At 51.4% G+C, this 20410-nt stretch overlaps 1 protein-coding gene across 1 annotated transcript in view; it reads right to left on the bottom strand.

Annotated features, from left to right (window-relative positions):
• LOC102102660 (uncharacterized) overlaps positions 1-20410 on the bottom strand; it is a 191330-nt gene that overhangs the window by 21694 nt on the left and 149226 nt on the right. The window contains 2 exon segments of the mRNA XM_088068938.1: positions 11470-11616; positions 11750-12238. Coding sequence (XP_087925064.1) covers positions 11470-11616; positions 11750-12238 — 636 coding nt within the window.

The raw sequence follows: 20410 nt of genomic DNA, 5'->3' as shown, positions 1-20410 counted from the left end.
AGAATGCTCTCGACAAAGACAGATGAAATGACTATTGTATAGTTGGGACTGCTTTAACCACCAGATTTTGTCTCTATGTTGTCTGCTGGACAAGGAAAAAGGTGGGATGGGAAGAAAACGTGTCTGGAGGTTTTATTCTGGTTTCTTATTTTTGTAGTTCTAGGAATAAAATTTCTTTATTCCTTTTAAATTTTAAGCCTGTTTTGCCCTTCTCCTAATCCATAACTCACAGCAAGAAATGAATAAGTATTCTAGAGATTTTTAGCTACTGCTAAAACCACCACACCAGCTGATCCAGATCTTCTGTACCTCTAGATTCCAGGACAGGAAAACAAGGAGGTCAGGATTTCAGGGAGTTTCTCTGAGCTGGGAGCGGCAGGAGCGGGCGCAGAGCTGCGGCACCGGGAGCACGGGCTGGGGGCCTGTGGGGAGCTGTGGGGCCGGGCCGGGGCTGTGGGGCAGCCGGGGCTCAGCGCCGGGTGCTGCCTGAGCCCAGCACCCCCCGGGCAGGGCCGGCAGTGGCCCCCGGCCCCCAGGAGGCTGCGGGACGCCCCGGCCGCTGCCCGGCCCCGTGGAGCTGCCGGCCCTGCCCGCCGGGGGGGCCGCCTTTGGACACTGCGGCAGGACAGGGACCGGCTCTGGGATACGGGCTGGGGAGGGGAGCCTCAGCACAGTGAACACGAGGAAGGAACAGCTCAGAAATGGGGATTAGACCTGCAAGGATCCAGAGGATCTTATAAGGATTTTGTGTTGGATCCCTGGAGAAAGGAAGGATTTTGCAGAAAGCTCAGCAGCTGCCACAGGATGAGCACCCCCAGGCACTGAGGGGGGCTGCAGCAGGGCCAGAAGAAGCCCCTGCAGCACTTGCTCACAAAGGCTCAGCAGCTGAATGCAGCAAGGGATGAGCAAAAGGCCAAGCTGAAGGCAAAGGCCATGGCACAGTTCCTACAGCCCCTGAGGGATGAAGCCCAGGGCCCAAGGGGGCCCCAGCACCCAGGGGACACCCTCGGCCACAAGCACCTGGCACAGGCATTGCCCTCCTGGCCAGGGGACAGCCCACCCAAACAGCCCCTGGCAAGGAATCAGCCTTCCAGCTGCAGGGCACAAGGACACTGCAAGCACAGACAGGAGCACCCTCAGCACGAGCAAGTCCAGCCCTTGATGGACACGGATTCTTAGCGGTGTCACAGCTCCCATTCCACCAGGGACCCACCACACTGCAGCCCTTGGGAACATTCAGGGTGGCTCTGGATCCAGAGGAGACCTTTCCTGATGGACACAGGGGCCTCTCCATCCACTCAGAATCTTACAGCTAAAGGGAGTAAATTGTTAGGGAATATTTTAATAATTAAAGCACTAAGTGGGAAAGATGAGTGGGAGTGTTTTATTCAGCCACTATTAGCAGATGGGGGGGGATGGGTTTGAAATGCAGGAACTTTTATTTGCTCACAATTGTGATTGTAATTTATTGTTAAGGGATTTGATGGCTAAATGGGGAATGCAAATTAATGTTGCAAAAGGTGATACAGAGGCTGGTTCTGTTGTACCTCTGTGTCAAATGTCTGGCAGAGCCTAGGCTGAAGAGAACCCTAGGCTGAAGAGTGTGCGCAGCCACAGGGAAATATGGAAAATTAGATATGGAGCCTCTCCAAATTTCCCTGAAGCAACCAGGACAAGAGGTGTCGAAAAGCAATCCCCTGTTCCAAGGAAGGGAAGGAAGGGCTCACAGCCTGTCTGTGAGTCCTGCTCAAGGCACGGCTTGGGGAGCCAGGGATGTCTCCCTAGAATGCTCCTATCCTGCCAAACAAGAAATCCAATGGAATCCACAGAATGCTGCAGGACCCAAGAAGAAGAAATGAGATGATGAAACCGAGGCACCCCACAGTCTCAGATCCTTACACCATCCTCAACCAGGTACCCTCCTCACACTGCTGCCATTCAGAACTTGATGCAAAAGATGCTTTCTGGGGATCTGCCCACTTCCAGAGGATGCAAACACAATTCTGCCTTGGGCTGGCAACAAGAGGTAGAAGGGAAAATGCTCAAGACATGGACGGTCCTTCTGCAGGGATGCACGGAAGCACCGGCCTGATTGGGGCAAGCCTTGCAGAAAATATCAAAGGAATTGACCTCACCCCCAGGGACTGGCTTAATGCAGGATGTGGATGACTTGATCCAGTCAGGAGGACAAGGAGAAGAGGTAGAGGAAGCCTCTGTGAAATGGCTTCATTTTCAGGCTAAAAAGCAGCTTTGAGTATCTGAAAAAAAAGGAAGAGCAAATGGTAGAGAAAATGGTTAAATATTTGAAACAATTTTTGACTGAGGGTTTGTGGTGTATTGACCCTGAGAGAGTTCAAGGAATCTCAGAAATAATGTTTCCCAGGACTAAAATGGAGCTGCAGCAATTCTTAGGATTAACAGGGAACTGCAGGAGCTGGATTGAGGATTCTTTGTTCTAGCCTGAGCATTGTATGACTTTTTTAGCCACAGATAGCCTCTATTTAACAGAGTGGACATAAGAAAGAGAACAAAACTTAACAAAATTAAGAAAATAAAACGATTGATGCCCCAGCCATGGCTCTTCCAGACTCAGAAATCTGAATTGGAAGGGAATATTAAACAAGCCACCCCTGAGCCTGCACTGAAGGCAATGCAGCAGCAGCCAGGGCTCCCCAGCGGGGGAAGCCCCTGGGCCTGCCCACAGATCCTCTGCTCAAATCCTCGGCCTGGGCACCCTCCTTTGCCATCTCCAGCCACTGCGGGACAATCCTTGCTCTCACTCTTGCAGCTTCAGGCCTTTCTGTGCCTGCCCTCGCCACAGCTGCTGGGGAAGGCACCGGGACAATTCCACTCTGCCTCTCAATTCCACTCACACTCTGCCCTGCCTGGGATTAGCTGCTGGCAAAATAGACCAACTTTAAAATGGCTTCAAATCTAATTTCTCTTCTCACACTAGGTTTGCCTTTGCCTTGGGGAAGGGAATTTTAATGTTTCTTTTCCACCACTCAGCAGAGATGAAATTAACATCTCAACAGACTGGGAATAGCCCAAAAGATTCCCTCCAAGATAACGACCAGCAACAAAACATCAACACCCAGCAGCAAACATCAACCAATATCTCCCCCTGACACTGCCCCAGGCACAGCTGGAGACACCTGGTCTGGAAAAGGCTGAGCAGGAAATCCAGGAGTGCCCACCTAATTCACATCACAGGCACAGAAATCCGGGTGCAACAGGAAACCAAATCCTAACAACTCCACACCTTGAAACCAATGAACATTAAACCAATGGATTTCTATGGGGTCAGACTGTATAAATTCAGGAAAAATCTAGTCCAACTCATGTGTCATGGAATGATTTTCTCTGCACACCCAGCCTAAGTGTGCATGAAATGATTTCTGTTGCACATCCTGGCCAGAATCAAGTCGTGTCTTGATTTTCTATTGTTGGAGAGTTTTTGTTCATCGCACAGTTTTGGTGACAAGACTACACCATTATTACGCTCTTTCTTAATATTCCTACTTCTATATTGTTAGTTAGACTGGTAGTGCTGGCTCAGGGGTGTGAGAATCAGTTTTTAGTCTTAAGGCAAGAAGTAGAAAATCTTTATTCCTTTGGATTTTTTTGGAATGTGTGTGCGTGGCTGTTAAGATGGCAAAAGTTTGGTGTGCATATTTGAATGTTCACCTTTATGCCTCATTTTAAAAAACTAATAAGTTTAAAGGTGACCCCTTAACTTGTAAAAAGATAATATAGTGTTTTTTTCTTCAAAAATGTCACTTTTGGAGTGGCCACATGTGACTCATCCCATGGCCTCCCTGGAAAAGAAGTTTCATTCCAGACAGCCAGGAGAGGAGCTTTAGAAATGCAAATTAACACTGATGGGACAAACCCTGCACAATGGACCAGGGACTTCCTGCCTGCAGGAGGAACTGGGCTGATTTCCTCTGCCCCTCAGCCCAAGCTCTGCCTGCTTGCACAGATGGAATTTGCACAGCTAAAGGCAGAGCCCATTGTGAGGATATCTGACTCTGCAGCAGAAAGTGGTTAAGCTGCAAAGGAAAACAGAAAATGGAGAATGTTGTGAAAACTTCACTAAAACAAGTGGGGGGGAATCACCCCTGTCCCCACTCCAACATGTGCTGTCACTGTCTATGTTATATAGGGTGTATCAGACCACTGGGGATTATTTGATACCACAAGTTCAGAGAAATCAGTTGGGAATCCAAGTATGTGATGATTTCATGAGAGAAAAGCTGACAATTGATGCAGCCCTGGCTGGAGGGAGCACCCAAAAATGGGGAAAAGATGAATGGCCACCAGAACAAATCCTACAACACCATGGACCAGCCCCTGGGACCCCTGATGAATTCATATCAGGTACCAGAGAAACCATTTCTCATTTCAATGGCATAATTAGATTACAGGATGTCACTGAAATAATAACCAACCAGACAGCTCCAGCTCCTGACCTTCCCCCCAAACAATCCACTCAGATGAGGAACACAATATTTCACCATGGGATGGGATCAGATTACCTTTTAGCAGAAAAAGGAGAGGTTTGGGGGAAGTTAAATGATTGAATCTGCTTTTGGCAAACACATCACAAAGGAAAAAGTGCAGAAGAAGATAAAGAAGGATATAAGAAAACAGCTTGTAGTGGTCCAAACGTGGAAAGAATGGGAAGGGGACACGGTTTTGTGGTTCCTTGGCAGACCATGGGTTAAACAAACGCTCTTTCTCCTCTCATGTGCTACAGCAACTCTCATCTTTTTACCATGCACCACACCTTGCTGAGTGCAGCTCATTCAGCAGCTGAGCAAGGGGATGCAGGTGGCAGCCAGGCCTCCTGAGCCACAAACGGCTACAAAAGGACAGAGAATGAGGGCACTGAGAGCAATCCCAAAACCAAAGAACACCCGGGAAGAAAAAACAGAGGCAATGAGTGAATCTGCTTGGAGATGGGGCCAGGGATTTGTACGTAAGGCAACAATGGGAGAAACCATCAGTGTCAGAAAATGTTACTAATTGACAAGGAATGCTGCTCAGACAAAGTCCCGCTACGTTCCTGAACTTCCAGAAGAACAAACACTTCACAGAGCCAGGAATATCGGGTGTTATACAAAAAGGACATGCAGCAGGCGGATCGGGAAGGCTGAACCTTCCAAGCACCTCCGCCAGTGTTGGGCAAAGGGACAGGGACATGCGGCCGGGAAAATCAGGACAAAAACGAGGCCGCGTCCTCCAACAACTGGAAAAAGCGCATGGCAAATGCCCCATGGCCTCTCTCTTTGGGCAGCAATAAAGTCACTCGCACAACACTCCTCTGCCTCCTTTGGCCACACAAACCTCTGGCGCCGGGAATTTTCCCGCCCAGCCCCGGGCACAGCGCAGCCACCTCCGGCCTCCCGACACGAAGCGGGACGAGCCAGCGCTGCTCCGCCACCGCCTCCTGCCGAGGCCCCAGCGGCAAGGAGACCGCGGGCAGCCGCTCCCGCAGCGCCCTCAGCCCAGGGCCAACACGGGCCGCCCACGGCACAAGCCACCCGCCCCCTCCCGGGCCCGCAGCGAGCCGCGAGCCCTCGCAGAACCGAGCGCAGCTCCCACCTGCGATGGCTGGGGCCGCCTCCGAGCTCCGCCGCCGCCTTACCGGGCTCCGGCCGCTGCTGCCGCCGCTGCCGGGCCCGCACAGACGCTCCAGCAATGGCGGCTCTCCTGCCCCACGGCCGCCCTGGGGGCGCCAGCGGGGCCGGGCTTGTCCCCGCTCTGCCCAATCAGCGCGCGCCAGAACCACGACTGACGGCAGAAGCAGCCAATCGCAGCCAGCGGCGGGCTCTGCACACGGCACAGCCCCGCCCCGCGCTCTCAGGGCCCGCCCCGGGCTGCGTGAGGGGAAAGGCGGGGATGAGGAACAGCCCTGGAACGGGCCCGGCCCGCGCCGCCATTGAGCTCCCAACACAAACAAAGTTCTCCGCACCTCCCGGCCCGCCTTGCCCAGCCCTGGCTGCTGGGTGGCTCCGGGTCAGCGGGAAGCCCTGGAGCCTCACTTCTCCCATGTCCTAATTAGGAGCATCAGTGCATTGCTTTGATTTCCCCCCCCAAAAACAGAACACTGCTCCAAACCCCATGGGTTGAATGGAGGAGAGGAGAGATTTCTTGCACAAAACTCCCAAAATCGTTTGTCCCCAGGTTGGGAAGAGCCAACCAAACCGAAGTGAGCCGGGACCCCCCAGCAGCGCCTCTCTGCCATCCCAGCTGAAGCCCTCGCTGGCTGCTCCAGGCTGGATCGGCACACTGGGAGCACTGGGAAGGGGCCCCGGCTCGGGGCGCAGCCCCCGGGGCAGCCCCACGGCCCCCACGGCAGCTCCAAGGCTCCGCCAGCCGGGATGCAGGGGAAGGGACAGGGCTACCGGCGCCGAGGGAACACGAGGGACACCGGGGGCACTTCACAAGCATTTAATGCAAAAGATAAAATCATAAGGGAAGGTGAAACAGGGAAACCTTATGAATGTGATTGTTTGGCAGAAGATTCTGAAAATATGAAGGCTGGAATTAAAGTAGAAATGAAAGCCTGCTTTGAGTCCTAGGATACTGAGTACTGGTTAACCAAAGAACAATAGCCTAGCCAGCTAGAGGAGAATCCCTGTTGATAAAACAATGTCCTTCTGATAAAACAAAGTCTAAAGGTCAAGAAGCAAGGAAAGAACTTGTAAAGTTTTGTAGAATCTAAAATGCAACACTGTATGTTAATATAGGGAAGCGCATAGGCTGGATGTAAATTCTTTAGTGGGTGTGTCTCATGGTGATTGGTTACTAAGAATTAGAATATTCACAATAGAAAAGGATATATTGGATTGTAACAAGAACTTCGGCTCTCTTAACTCTTAACTCTTGCCTCTTACCGCTTTACCCCTCTCCCCCACTCTTAACTCTCAGCCCCCTCTCCCTGCTCCTACCCCTCTCGTCCTCCCTGCTCTCTCCCTCTGGTTTTTCCCTCTTTCTCTCTGTTGCTCTTACTCCCTCCCCCTTCCAACCTCACCTCCCCTGCTCTACCTGTTCTCTCCCTCCTCCCCCTGACTACGTGGACACCGAGGCTGGTGGCGGACACGGGTCTCCCCTCTACTTACCCTTATAATAAATTGCTTATACTTGAACAGCTTGACCCTGGAGAAGTCTCTCACCGCGAGCGAGCGTTTTTTTCACTCCAATAAGTGGCGCCAACGTTCGAGACCCGTCCCACGCCTTCTCCATCGGTGAGACACTTCTCCATCACTGGTAACTAAAAAGACTGGCTTTTCACCCTTTAAGGCTGTCTAGAGTGCAGTTTATGCGGCTGATCACCGTAACACTGTAACTCTCTTTCCCCTGTTCCGCGGCACCCTCTGGCACGGGCCGGCTGTTGCCTAGCAGCGTCAGCTCCGGAGCTTTAGAGGTGTCCGCCGAGTGTTTTTTTCGGGGTGCAGATTGCCAGGCGACCTCTGCACCCCTGGTTTCCGCAGGGCCCTGTGGCACTGAGAAGTGTGGCAAAGCCGCATGTCTTCTGTGCTACAAGGGATACCCACCCTGCGTGGTTTTTTCGGGGTGCATGTTGCCAGGCGACCTCTGCACCCCTGGTTTCCGCAGGGCCCTGTGACACGAGAAAGGGTGGCAAAGCCACATCTCTTCTGTGCTACACGGGACATCCCCTGCGTGGTTTATTCGGGGTGAAGGTTGCCAAGCAGCGTCTGAACCCCTGGTTTCCGTGGAGCCCCCGTGGAGCTAAGGGGTGCGTTGCAAGGCGACGGCCCACCTGGGCTAAGCGGCAGGGAAAGCCTCTACGTGGTCGAGCGAGGGGCAAACACTGCCACAGCATCTACACCCCGAACTCTCGAAAAGTTTTTCCGCTGCAGTGTCCAGACCGTAGCTTTTAGACTACTCTGCAGCGTGGTTATGTGCGAGTATTACTAAGTGACACCCGAGAACGGACGGGAGGTGCCTGGCCAGCACCCATCGCCAGAGCTCTGAGAGACGAGCCAACATCATTTAAATAAGAGATGAGTCACAAACCAGTCTATCATGGGTCAAAGCTATCCTACCCCAGAAAAAAAGCTGTATAAGCAACTAAAATTCTTAGTGAAAGCCAGCCAAAGTAATTTGCCTAAACGAGAACGAAAACCCCTCCTAACCTGGACTCTAGTTCATTTCCCAAACGCAAAACACTCAGAATTTTTTACTAGAGATTTCTGGGACAGTTGGTAATAAGCTTTTTAATAACATTTCCCGCCGAGATATGGCGGCCGCAAAGTCGGTCCCAGCATGTAGGGCACTCGTAGAAATGTGTGCTGCGAATACACAACGCGCGACGAGCCCCCCGTACCCCGCAACCCCCGTCTCTCCTACCCCTCCACCCGACCACGCGGCCCCCGTTCCCCCTACCCCAATTCCGGCACGCTCCGTTCCCACCCCTCCCCCCGCCTTCCCCGTCCCACCGCCCCCTCGCTTTTGCCCCTCTCCTGCCGTCCCAGCTTCCCCCGGTGGTGCGGTCCCGCCCCGCCCTGCCGCCCCCGCGGCTATGGGCCCCGCCGCCGCTGCGGCTCCACCGACCCCCGGCGGCGCGGTCCCCGCGGTCCCGCCTTCCCCCGCCGACACCGTGGTTCCCGGCTCCGCCACCCCGCCCACCCTCGGCATCGCGGTTCCCGCGGCTCCGCTCCCCTACACCCCCTCCGTGCCGCTTCCGCCGCATTGGCGCCCCACAGGCTCCGCTTTCCCGGCGTCCCTGGGGCCGCCGGCCCCGCCGCCGTCCAGCGACACCGATCTGTGCGGCGCGGCGCGCCCCGATTCGGAACTCCCGCTGCCGCGCACCGCCCCCCCATGCTGCCCTGCGGCGCTGACGTCATCCACGCATGCGCAGTCACAGCTTCTATCGCCGACGCTCCTGCCGGTGGCCACGGGTCCCCCGTGCCACCCCCCCGTGCCAGCCTCTCAAACCGCGGAGGGGGAGAAAGAGAACGGGCACGGGACCCCGGCTCTACAACTGCTGACACCCGCGTCGCCTCTGCCACCGCCCAGCCCAGCCACCGTCCAGTCCCCGCCATGCGTCTTCACGTCCCCGCGTCCACCAGCGAAGCCACCCGACGCCGGCACACGGCTCCCGCCACGGCCACCGTGCAGCGATGTACTGCCACTCCCGGGTTCACCTACGTGGCCACCGTCACAGCCCATGACGAAACAGCGCGCGCGACTCTTGAATCCCCCAGCACCACAACCAGCAGCCACGAAACACAGGGGAGAATGGGAGCGAGAAATAGAGGGAAATAAAGAAAGAGATTATTCAAAAGCAGATACTGTAGCACAAACAGTGACAGTTCAAACAAAGGAACTTAGAAAGACTTTGAAAGAAAGTGATCTACCAGAGACAGTTCAAGAAAAAAAAACCCCCAAAAAACGAAATCCTGTTATTTGCATGAATGCATGTTGTTTTTACCCTTTTGCTTTAATTTTTGTAGTAAAAATTTACTTGTAAATCAGCCCAAGACAAATGCCTGGGTTGCCTTAGCCAAAGACTGCAAGCTTTGATACCATCTGTTTGTCAGATCATACCATTTCTATTTGTGAACAGCTGCAAAATTTGAAAAATTTAGCCAACCAAACTCATATTGATAATTCTAAAGTGAATCAATCTGACCTTCAAAAGTTAGAGAAGCTAGACAATTTGTTTAAAGGTTTAAGCTTTGCACCTTGGCTAAGAGAACCCTGCAAAATAAGCTTAATTGTTTTAATAAGTGTTAATTGTAGTCTTAGCAGCAGTACCCGTTATACTTCAGTGTGTGCAGAAACTAACAAGACAGTTTCTATTATCTTAAATAGTTCATCGAGACAGGGGAGATGTTGGGGAGGGTGAAACAGGGAAACCTTATGAATGTGATTGCTTGGCACTAGATTCTGAAAATATGAAGGCTGGAATCAAAGTAGAAATGAAAGCCTGCTTTGAGTCCTAGGATACTGAGTACTGGTTAACCAAAGAACAATAGCCCAGCCAGCTAGAGGAGAATCCCTGTTGATAAAACAGTGTCCTTCTGCTGATAGAAAGTTCAAAGGTCAAGAAGCAAGGAAAGAACTTGTAAAGTTTTGTAGAATCTAAAATGCAACACTGTATGTTAATATAGGGAAGCGCATAGGCTGGATGTAAATTCTTTAGTGGGTGTGTCTCATGGTGATTGGTTACTAAGAATTAGAATATTCACAATAGAAAAGGATATATTGGATTGTAACAAGAACTTCGGCTCTCTTAACTCTTAACTCTTGCCTCTTACCGCTTTACCCCTCTCCCTCACTCTTAACTCTCAGCCCCCTCTCCCTGCTCTCTCCCTCTGGTTTTTCCCTCTTTCTCTCTGTTGCTCTTACTCCCTCCCCCTTCCAACCTCACCTCCCCTGCTCTACCTGTTCTCTCCCTCCTCCCCCTGACCACGTGGACACCGAGGCTGGTGGCGGACACGGGTCTCCCCTCTATTTACCCTTATAATAAATTGCTTATACTTGAACAGCTTGACCCTGGAGAAGTCTCTCACCACGAGCGAGCGTTTTTTTCACTTCAATAGGAGACAGAAGTAACAGCACCTGTGGCACCATAGCACAGGGCCACACAAGGACATGTCCCACTGCAGTGGGGTGATGCAGGCCCGAGTCCAGGCACCCACCACAGCCGCTCTCACTGCTCTCCACAGCTGCACAGGGAGAGGAAATTTAACTAAGTGTTGAAGAGGTAAGGACCGGCAACGTTTCCTCATCAAACACAGTCACGGGCAAAACAGGAGATATTAATTGAATTTATTGCCAATAAGCTCAGAGCAGGAGAATAAGAAGACCCTTAAAAGCACCTTCCTTCCACCCCTCCCTCCTTCCAGCTCTGCATCCTAACCTGGCAGTGCAGGAACACAGGGAATGGAGCCATGGTCAGTTCATCTCCGGGGCTTTTCCCGTTGCTCAGGGACTGGAGTCATTCCCCTGCTGCACTCTGGGGTCTCTCCCACCAGAGAGGTCTCCTGGAACTTCTCCAACCTGAGTCCATTCCATGGGGAGCAGCCCCCTCACAGTGCTGCAGCATGGGTCACTCTGCCATGGGGTCAGTCCTTCCAGGACAGGCAGCTCCAGCAGGGGCCCCTCTGTCCACAGGTGTCCCCCAGGGTCACAGCCTCATCTCAGGCATTCCCCTGCTCCAGCATAGGCTTCTCCAGGGGCTGTGGGTGTACCTCTGCATCCTGGTGAATCTCCAGGGGCTGTCAATCTGCAATTCCCATTGTTGGCCTGTGTCCAGATGGATGCTCCTGCCTCTGTTTTCATCCAGGTGCCAGGAAGATGTGGAGCCTCCCAGCCAGGTGTCTTCCCAACACCGATCACCAGGACCACGGATCAACAGGTCTCTGCCCAACGGTGGTCACTGGGGATCATCCAACGCCGATCCTCCCATGGGGGATGGAGCTGGAGCAGCGCACGAAGCTCTTCCCACAATTGGGGCACTCACAGGGCTTCCCTTACTGGTGCCTCCGTTGGTGTTGGGTCAAGTGAGAACTGGTGGAGAAGCTCTTCCCACACTGGGGACACTTGTAGGGCCTCTCCCCAGTGTGGATGCGCCGGTGCCTGATGAGGGTGCAGTTTTGTGAAGCCCTTCCAGTCAGGGCAGCGGAAAGAAGAGCCTCTCCTCTGTGTGAATCCGCTGATGTTTGATGAGACCTGAGCTCCTTGGAAATCTCTTCCCACACTCGGGATGCACTGGTGTGCCCCGAGGTTGGAGCTCCAGCTGAAGCCCTTTCCACACTCCCCACACGTGTAGGGCTTTTCCTCTGTGTGGATCTTCTGGTGACAAATCAGATTGGACATCTCAATGAAGCTCTTCCCACATTCCCCACACTCGCTGGGGCATTCTCCTGTGTGGATGTTCTGGTGCCAGATCAGGTGGGAGCTGCAACTGAAGCTCTTCCCACATTCCAAGCACTTTCCAGGCTTTTTCCCTGTGTGGATCCTATGGTGGTTAATCAGGACAGAGATCTTCCTGAGCCTCTTCCCATACTCCCCACACTCCTAGGGGCTCTCCCCAGTGTGAATCACCTGGTGCCAGATCAGATGGGAGCTATTCTTGAAGCCCTTCCCACACTCCCCACACTCCCAGAGCCATTCCCCAGGATGGATCCTCTGGTGTTCCCTCAGCTTGAAGCTCCAGCTGAAGCTCTTCCCACATTCCAAGCATTTGTGGGGCTTCTCCCTGCCATGAGCTCTCTCCCCCAGCTCTGAGCTCCGGCAGGATCTCTCTGGCCACCTTCCTGGCACAGGGGGGATCTTTCCTCCTTGCAGCTCCCTGGGCTGGGTTTGCAGCCCCTCCTCATGCAGGATCTCCGGGGCTTTTCCTCCTCCTCCATCTGGCCATGGCCATGGAATGACAAATCCTGGTTTGGGGGTAACCAAAGTGGGAGTGCCTTGGAGTAGATGCTCCTCCCGCCCAAGTCCATGTCTAGAGCTCAGCAGGAGTCTTGTGTCCATGAAAATGTCCAAAATATCAAGATTCAGCCCCAAAGAAGTCCCCCAGGAGTTCCCCATCTCTTGTCTTTGCACTTTTGGGCTTCCAGAAGTTTCAGTTCCCTGGGATGATAGGGGTCCAAGGGCTCCAGGGGTTCCCCCTTCTCTGGGGTCCTCCTTAGCGATGATCCAGGGGCTTTTCGGGGTCCATGGGGTCCCTTCTCCCCTGATGCTCTGCTTTGAGATCCCAGGGATCCCAGGAGTGTCTCCTCTCCAGGCTCCCACCTCTCCAAGCTGCCAGGATCCCCCAGCTCTGGGATTGCCCCTCTCTGCTCTCCCCACTCTGGGAGTCCCAGGGGTTCCTCTCCCTTGCTCTCTCAGGGGTCCCCAGGACCAATGTCCTCCCCCAGCCAATACTGGGCAATGGCCACGTGGACCCCAAAGATCCCCCAAGGGGCTCAGCTTTGGGGTCCTGCAAGATCCAAACCTACACACACAGAGAAAAAAAACCTCCCAGGGACGCCAGACAATATTTGGGGCTCAGTTCCTCAATCTGTGACTTCTGAACACACCCCAATAAAAAGACCCTCTCAGGGACCCCCAGACGGATTTGGGACCAGCTCCCGCTCTCTGCTCACCTGCAGGATGAGGTGGGGGCGATGGGCCCGTGGCCGGGGGTGCTGCGGACACAGGGGACACTGGAACCTCCTTCTTCTATTCCTGTTCCTGCTCCTCCTTTTCCTTTCTCCCTCCTCCTGCTCCTCCTCCTCCCTAATCCCCTCTCCTCCCCAGTTCCTGCCTTCTGTATATTTAGAGTGGAGAGTCTTGCTTGTTTTTACAAAGATCTAGAAAATAGATTCCAGATGGAACAAGCCTTGCTGGTTTTATTCAGCAGTGTCAGTGACTACAGGTCATGTTTGCTTTGGTTTGGTCCTGTCCTCATCCCTCCTCAGTGCTCAGGCTGGCCTATGGGGTGTCCTTGTTTGGTGCATTTTCAGAGTTCCTCTTGGATCCTTTGGGCAATAGGCTGTGCCCTGGGAAGATTCTTTGTGCTCCTTTGTGACACAGGAGAAGCTTCCAGGCGGTTTTTGCATGAGCGGCTGCTGTGGTGTCACAGGAACGTTGCCACGTCCCCTGTTGTAGTTGATAGCCTGAAATGTATCTTTTCCCATCTTTTAGTTGTGATTCTCCCCCCACCCCCAGCTTCTCTTTCTCCTGTTTACCTGGCGTCAAGTTACCATGGTTACTGAAGTTTCTCTCCTCAGCCCCACGGCGAGAGGCCGGATAGAGTAAAGAGAGGACCCCGCTGGCATTTCCAGCTGCTTGAAGTTTCTTTAGCCCAGGAAAGCACGGGGTTGAGAGAAGAGAACTCTTCTTTCCTACACGGAAGTTTGTAACTTTTTCCTGTCCCAGAATGCCTCTAAACTATGGAAGCTGAGAGGGCATGCTTACCTTGCCTTCCCTTTCTTTCCCCCCTGTGTTGCCAGGAAACCAAGCCCCCCCTCTCTCCTCCTCTGCCCCTCTGTACAGAATACTCCCACACCTTTGTGGGCATTTGAAGAAGTTGGTGTCTGTTATTTCTTATCTTGGCGTGTGTAACCTTGATTTGTAGAAAGTTTGTAAGATGTACTAACTGAGAAAAATAATTGGTTTTCTCTCTGATGTTCCCTCCCTCTGAGAAACCCTGTTAAAAGAGACCCCCCCCAGACCCCAAATCCTTTGTCTCTCGTCCTTTGGATTCCCCTTCACAGAAATAAACTGTGGAATGCAAACCAGAGAGAGAGAGTCCCCCCCTGATTTCTTTACTCGCTCTATAGACTTGGATTCTTGAAGAAAATCAGTGAACCCCACAAATATATGCTGGCTCGAAACTCGAGTGAAGAGAAACCTCATCACTGAGCTAGCCGGGCCACACTCGAGAAGATCGAGTCAGTCCCCGAGGTGTTCCCGTTGCTGTGGGACACGGAGGCCTCAGTGTCCAGAGCGGCTCTGGGCGCCTGCTCGTTGCCAGAGGATCCTCCTGCCTAAGGCATTCTCAGCAGCCAGCCCAGCCCCTGACGGGTGTCCTTCTGTGCTTGCAGGGGTACAGTCTGCAGACGTGTGCAGCGCAGCCAAAATGATGCAGCAAGTGGTTGCTGCAGTTGGCACTCTGTTCTCTGTGGCTTATTCGGGGTATTTTTTAACCCACTTGGCACGTAAGTTGAGGTTTTCCCTCGGTGCAGCATCTGTGGCTTTGGGCTTGCTGTGTGCTTTCTGTTCTTCCACTGGAACGGAGTTGACTCTGTAACCAAATTGCCCTGAGGACACGGTTGGTTTGGGAGAGCTCCCGCCAGCAGCTGCAGCTGAAAAAGGGGGTGTCTGCAGCCAGCGGGGCGTGCACAGCATTTGCAATGAGGCCTGGGGGGTTCTGTTCCCTCAAGCGGGGAGTCTGTGGCAGCAGAGCCTGGAACTCCCTCCGTTTGCTGCTCCAGCCAAGAGCTGACACAGCCCAGTGTTTTGTGCTGTGTTGGGGAGGGTGAAACAGGGAAACCTTATGAATGTGATTGTTTGGCAGAAGATTCTGAAAATATGAAGGCTAGAATCAAAGTAGAAATGAAAGCCTGCTTTGAGTCCTAGGATACTGAGTACTGGTTAACCAAAGAACAATAGCCCAGCCAGCTAGAGGAGAATCCCTGTTGATAAAACAGTGTCCTTCTGCTGATAGAAAGTTCAAAGGTCAAGAAGCAAGGAAAGAACTTGTAAAGCTTGTAGAGCCTAAAATGCAACACTGTATGTTAATATAGGGAAGCGCATAGGCTGGATGTAAATTCTTTAGTGTGTGTGTCTCATGGTGATTGGTTACTAAGAATTAGAATATTCACAATAGAAAAGGATATATTGGATTGTAACAAGAACTTCGCTCTCTTAACTCGTACCTCTTAGCTCTTAGCTCTCTTAACTTTTCTCTCCTACCTCTGAACCCCTCTCCCTTACCTCTTACCCCTTTACCCCTCTCCCCCACTCTTAACTCTCAGCCCCCTCGCCCTGCTCCTACCCTTCTCGTCTTCCCTGCTCTCTCCCTCTGGTTTTTCCCTCTTTCCCTCTGTTGCTCTTACTCCATCCCTCCCCTTTCCCAACCTCGCTTCTCCTGCTCTGCAGGCTCTCCCTCCTGCCGCTGACCACGTGGACACCGAGGCTGGTGGCGGACACGGGTCTCCCCTCTATTTACCCTTATAATAAATTGCTTATACTTGAACAGCTTGACCCTGGAGAAGTCTCTTACCGCGAGCGAGCGTTTTTACACTCCAATAGTGCTGCTCTCTTGCTTGCTGTGTGAAGGGCCTGTGGCTCCTGGAGGGATGCTGTGAAAGCAAAATGCTCTCTCGGGATTGCCTTGCTCATTTCCCACCACAGGCAGTTTTTTCCTAACAACATCTGGTTCACGTTCCCTCTCCCGTTGCAGGGCACCTCACGTGTGGATCCCAAGCAGCTCTTCCTTCGGTGAGTGGCAAAGGAAGCTTTGGTGTTCAGAATTGTGCAGCAAGTTGTGAGCTCGGCGTATGGCAGCCGAGTGCCAGCCTGGGAGGCTGAAGGGAAGTTCCTGTCAGTGTCTTTGCAGCAGCAGCAGCAGCAGCAAAGAGATCCCTGGCAGTTTTCTGTTTCTGCTGAAGAGCTTTTGAAGAGCTGCAGGACTGGTTTTACAGGCAGAAGATTGCTTGCTGGCTTTAGCCATGGTGGAATATGGAATTCCCAACAATAAGTGGCAATGTCGACTTGAGCCCATTGTTAGTTTGAACAGCTCTGAACCCTATTTCTGCTTAGTGCAGCTGGATGTGTAGCTGAGGATAAAGAAGGTGATAACTGAGATAGAACTTCCCGTCCCTCACGCTCCCGTCTGTCCACAGGGCACCAAAGCAGCATCAGCACCTCCTCTGGCTCCCTCTGCTTGCAAAGAGGAGGCCAAAGAGGAGGAAGACAGCAGTGAACTTCCCGCTGTTCTGGGAGACGAGGGCGAACACCCCGCGCTTTGGGAATACAACGGCGAGGCTCCCGCGGGGTGGGACAAGGACAGTGGACATCTCCCGGTGTGGGACAAGGACGGTGGATGTCCCCTGGTGTGGGATGAGAATGGCCAAGCTCCCATGGCATGTGAAGAGGAAGACGGCAATCTCCCAGTGTGGGATGAAGACAGAGAACATCCTGTGGCTTGGGAAGAGGAGGGTGAACATCTTCCAGCATGGGAAGTGGACAGAGAATGTCCTGTGGCTTGGAAAGATGATGGTGAACCTGCAGCATTTTGGGAAGAGGACAGCGAAGCTGCAGTGCTTTGGGAAGAGGATGAGGAACCTGCAGTGCTTTGGGAAGAGGATGAGGAACCTCCCTCTGCTCTTGAAGAGGACACTGAAGCTCCCTGTGCTGCAGGATCCTGGGCTGAACATTCTGACAGCAGCACAGCCCTGCAGCCAGAGGGGAGTGGGGAGTGGAGCCTGATGCAGCTGAGTACGTCTGCTCTGTTCCTGTGTGCCAGAGCAGGGTGCTGTGTGCGTGTCTCAGCATCAGCTGCACCCAGGGTTGCTCTGCAGCTGAATGGCACAGGGTCATTTATTGTCCTTCCCCAGCTGAGAGCAAGGGGCTCCCGGCCCCAGGGAGTGGGGCTGCATTCTGGCTCTCATCTGGGAGGGAGCATCTTCCACGTGGTTTCTTTCAGGGAACACCGTGAGCGTGGGGGAGCCTGCCGAGAAATACCTGGAACTGGAGCAGATTGGCCAAGGGTAAGTGCAAGGCAGTTACTTCTGCACAAGCAGGGCCCAGGTATTTTGCTGGTGCAGGATCCAGTGAGAAGTCAGGAGAGCTCCAAACCCCTTCAGACACTGGGGTACGATGCTGCTGTCTCTCAGTGCTGATCAGAATTGATAACTGTGGTCAGAAGGCACCGTCAAAGGCCCCTGAGGCTGGCAGTGCCCTGTCTGCAGCAAGGAGCGGGACCTGGAAGATCTTCTGTCCCTGGAATTGGATTGCCTAAAAGAGCAACTCACCATGTGGTGACTGTAAGTGTAAAAAAACAGTTCTCAAGAAGATTTCAGTAGATAATATTCTAAAAGAAGGTGGGCATGAAAGGCCTGTCTGCACAAACCAGCCTCTGGAATAAGTTGTGATATTAAAGGCTAAAGTGCTTGAAACTTTCCAGCAGAAGAGAGAGTAAAGCAAAACAATATCCTTGTGTACTGAAGAAAAAATGTAAACCTGTGTGTATTGGCCAATGGTAACTTGCTTAGCCTGCGGACCCTGTAGAACCCTATAAAAGGTGTGCTAAAGATAGAAATAAATGACGTTCACTTTTACTTCTGTGAAGGGTTGTGAATAGCTGGTGGTGTCTCAATAGTATCTGGTCTCATTCTCCACAAAACTGCTTCCATCTGTAAACAGCTCCAGTCTGCCTGTTCCAGTGGGACGTCTTTCATATCTGCTCTAGCTGAACAGGTGTGTTCTATCACTTCCACACAATCGTGTTCCAGTGGGCCTTCTTCAGTTGTGGTACCTGGGAACAAAGCTGGATTCAAAAGTTTAGTTGTCTTTAGTGTGACATCATCCTGCTCAGTCAGGATTACCTGGAATTTCATCATCCTGCTTGGAGATAGCCAATGGCCCCCCTTTTGTTCTAAAACAGTGGTCACCATGTGTGGCACATAGACATCTGTGTGTCTACCCATTGTGAGTTTCCTGGCTTCTTGGATCAGCATCACAGTGGCTGCAACTGCCCGCAGGCATGAAGGCCATCCGGCACTCACGTTGTCAAGTTGTTTGGAAAAGCAGCCTACCAGCCTTTTCCAGCTTCCCAAACCTTGGGTCAGCACTCCCAGTGCTGGGTGTGATCTTTCATGCACAAAAAGCTGAAAATCTTTGGATAGATCAGGCAATCCTAACACCGGAGGTGTTGTCAATGCCTCCTTCAGTTTGAGGAAGGCTTTCTTCTGTGGTCTGCCCCAGGTAAGTGGTTGTGTCTTCTGGGCTTCATACAGGGGCTCTGCAATTAGTCCATAGTCCATGATCCACAGGCAGCACTCTGTCATCCCAAGGAAAACTCATAGCTCATGTAGGTTCTGGGGTTCTGGAATAGCACAAATAGCTTGAATACAATTAGTACCCAGCTTACATTGCCCTTGTGAGATTTCACATCCCAGGTAAATCACAGTCTGCCGGGCAATTTGTGCCTTTTCTTTAGACACCTTATATCTTCCCATTCCTAGTTGATTTAAAATTTCAATTGTTACCTTTATGCAGGTTGTTTTCTCTTCTGTAGCTGTCAGTATATCATCAACATATTGTAACAGCAGGTATTATTCTCTCGGTACTTGCCCGTTTTCAGTCCAAATCTCCAGCTCCGTAGCCAAGAGCTTAGGCTTCCAAATAGGGTTGGACTGTTCTTGTATCCTTGTGGGAGTCGTGTTCAGGTGGCCTGAGTTTTCCTTCCATTTTCTGGATTTTCCCACTCAAAGGCAAACAGTTTCCTACTTTCTTTGTCAAGGGGTATGCAGAAAAAGGCATCTTTTAAATCAATTACCGTAAACCATTTATATTTCTCTTTTACGGATGTTAACAATATGTAGGGATTAGTTACCACTGGGTAAATATCTTTAGTTATTCTATTTATTGCTCTCAAATCCTGTACTAGTCTGTATTGGTCAACACAGAAATTTGGGCTTGAGTGTTAACTACAGAAGTAATAGGTGCACATTTAGGACCCACAGTTGCTGTAATCAGTATGTCCCCAGTTTTGTTATTTCTAGTAAGCATTTTAAATACAACCAACCTCTGCCTCTCTGCTCACCCATGAGAGGGAGAGTTACCAGTTTCCCTGATTCTGAGGCTGTTTGGACTCCACTCCCAGAAGCTGAGAAGGAGACTGCTTTGGCTCATAGCCCAGAGCCTGTGGAGGTGTGCTGGGTTATACAATGGGGCATTGGATACAATGAACTTGGGACAGTGCCAGTTAGAAACTGCTTTACTCAACTTTTAAGTGATAAGCCGTCTATTACGTTTCTGGGGACCCTCTTCTTTTTCTCTAGTGACCACCCATACTGGCAGTTAGAGATTTGTTTTCCCTTTTCTGGGAAAACAAATTTGTTAAGAGAACCAATGTATCTAACACCCTTTGCTTTCTCTGATTGTCTTCTGGGATTTTTTTACAGGTCCATATTTTCTACTGCAATTAATTAGCTCTTTTTGAGGTTAAATTTGATTAATGAGAGGGGTTTCCCTCTCTTCTGTTTCTTTTAGCGAGTCAGCATTTTTGAATTTTTATTATGGAGGGCTGCTTGCAACAGATTCATCTTACTCTTTTCTTCATTTAATTGTTTTTGTAAAATTTTAACTAGGTTTTGGAGGGAGTCTATTATAGTTCTTTCCTCACTTCTTTGCTTAAAGCTAATTTCTATAGCTGCTGTAAGACAAGCTCCCAAAACTGAGCAGAGTATAGTTTTATTTTTGCCCAGTTTAAATTTTGTTTCATGTTGTAAAGAACATACTCTGTCAATCACATTTTTCAAATTAAACCAGTTACTAAGCACCCACTCTTCCCCTCCCGGAGAAGGTCTGGCATTGTGTTTTGCTAAAAGAGCATAAAATGCAGCTTTAACTTCTGCACTGCTGTTTTCATTCATTTTTACAAAGGAAAAACCACTATGGGGAGGTATAACCTTAAATTATACACACACACACAGCTTTTTGCTTCCCTGTATGGGTGAAAAGACCAAATCTGCTTGGGAGGCACTCCTTCAGTTTAAAATTCTGGTTGTCTCTTCGCTACACCAAGGAGTCAAAATTCATACACACAACAACAACAAAAACAGTCCCACCTTTTTGCACTAAGAGATCTTTTATGAAATTCTGCAGACAGAGCCCTCAAGTGAGTGTGGGGTGCTTTTCACCTCGGCGTGTGCAG

The sequence above is a fragment of the Pseudopodoces humilis genome, chromosome 33, assembly GCF_049639895.1.
Source record: "Pseudopodoces humilis isolate 2021_Gansu_Grassland_sample_001 chromosome 33, ASM4963989v1, whole genome shotgun sequence".
NCBI classification, from domain to species: Eukaryota; Metazoa; Chordata; class Aves; order Passeriformes; family Paridae; genus Pseudopodoces; species Pseudopodoces humilis.
This window is presented reverse-complemented; position numbering and strand designations above follow the sequence as displayed.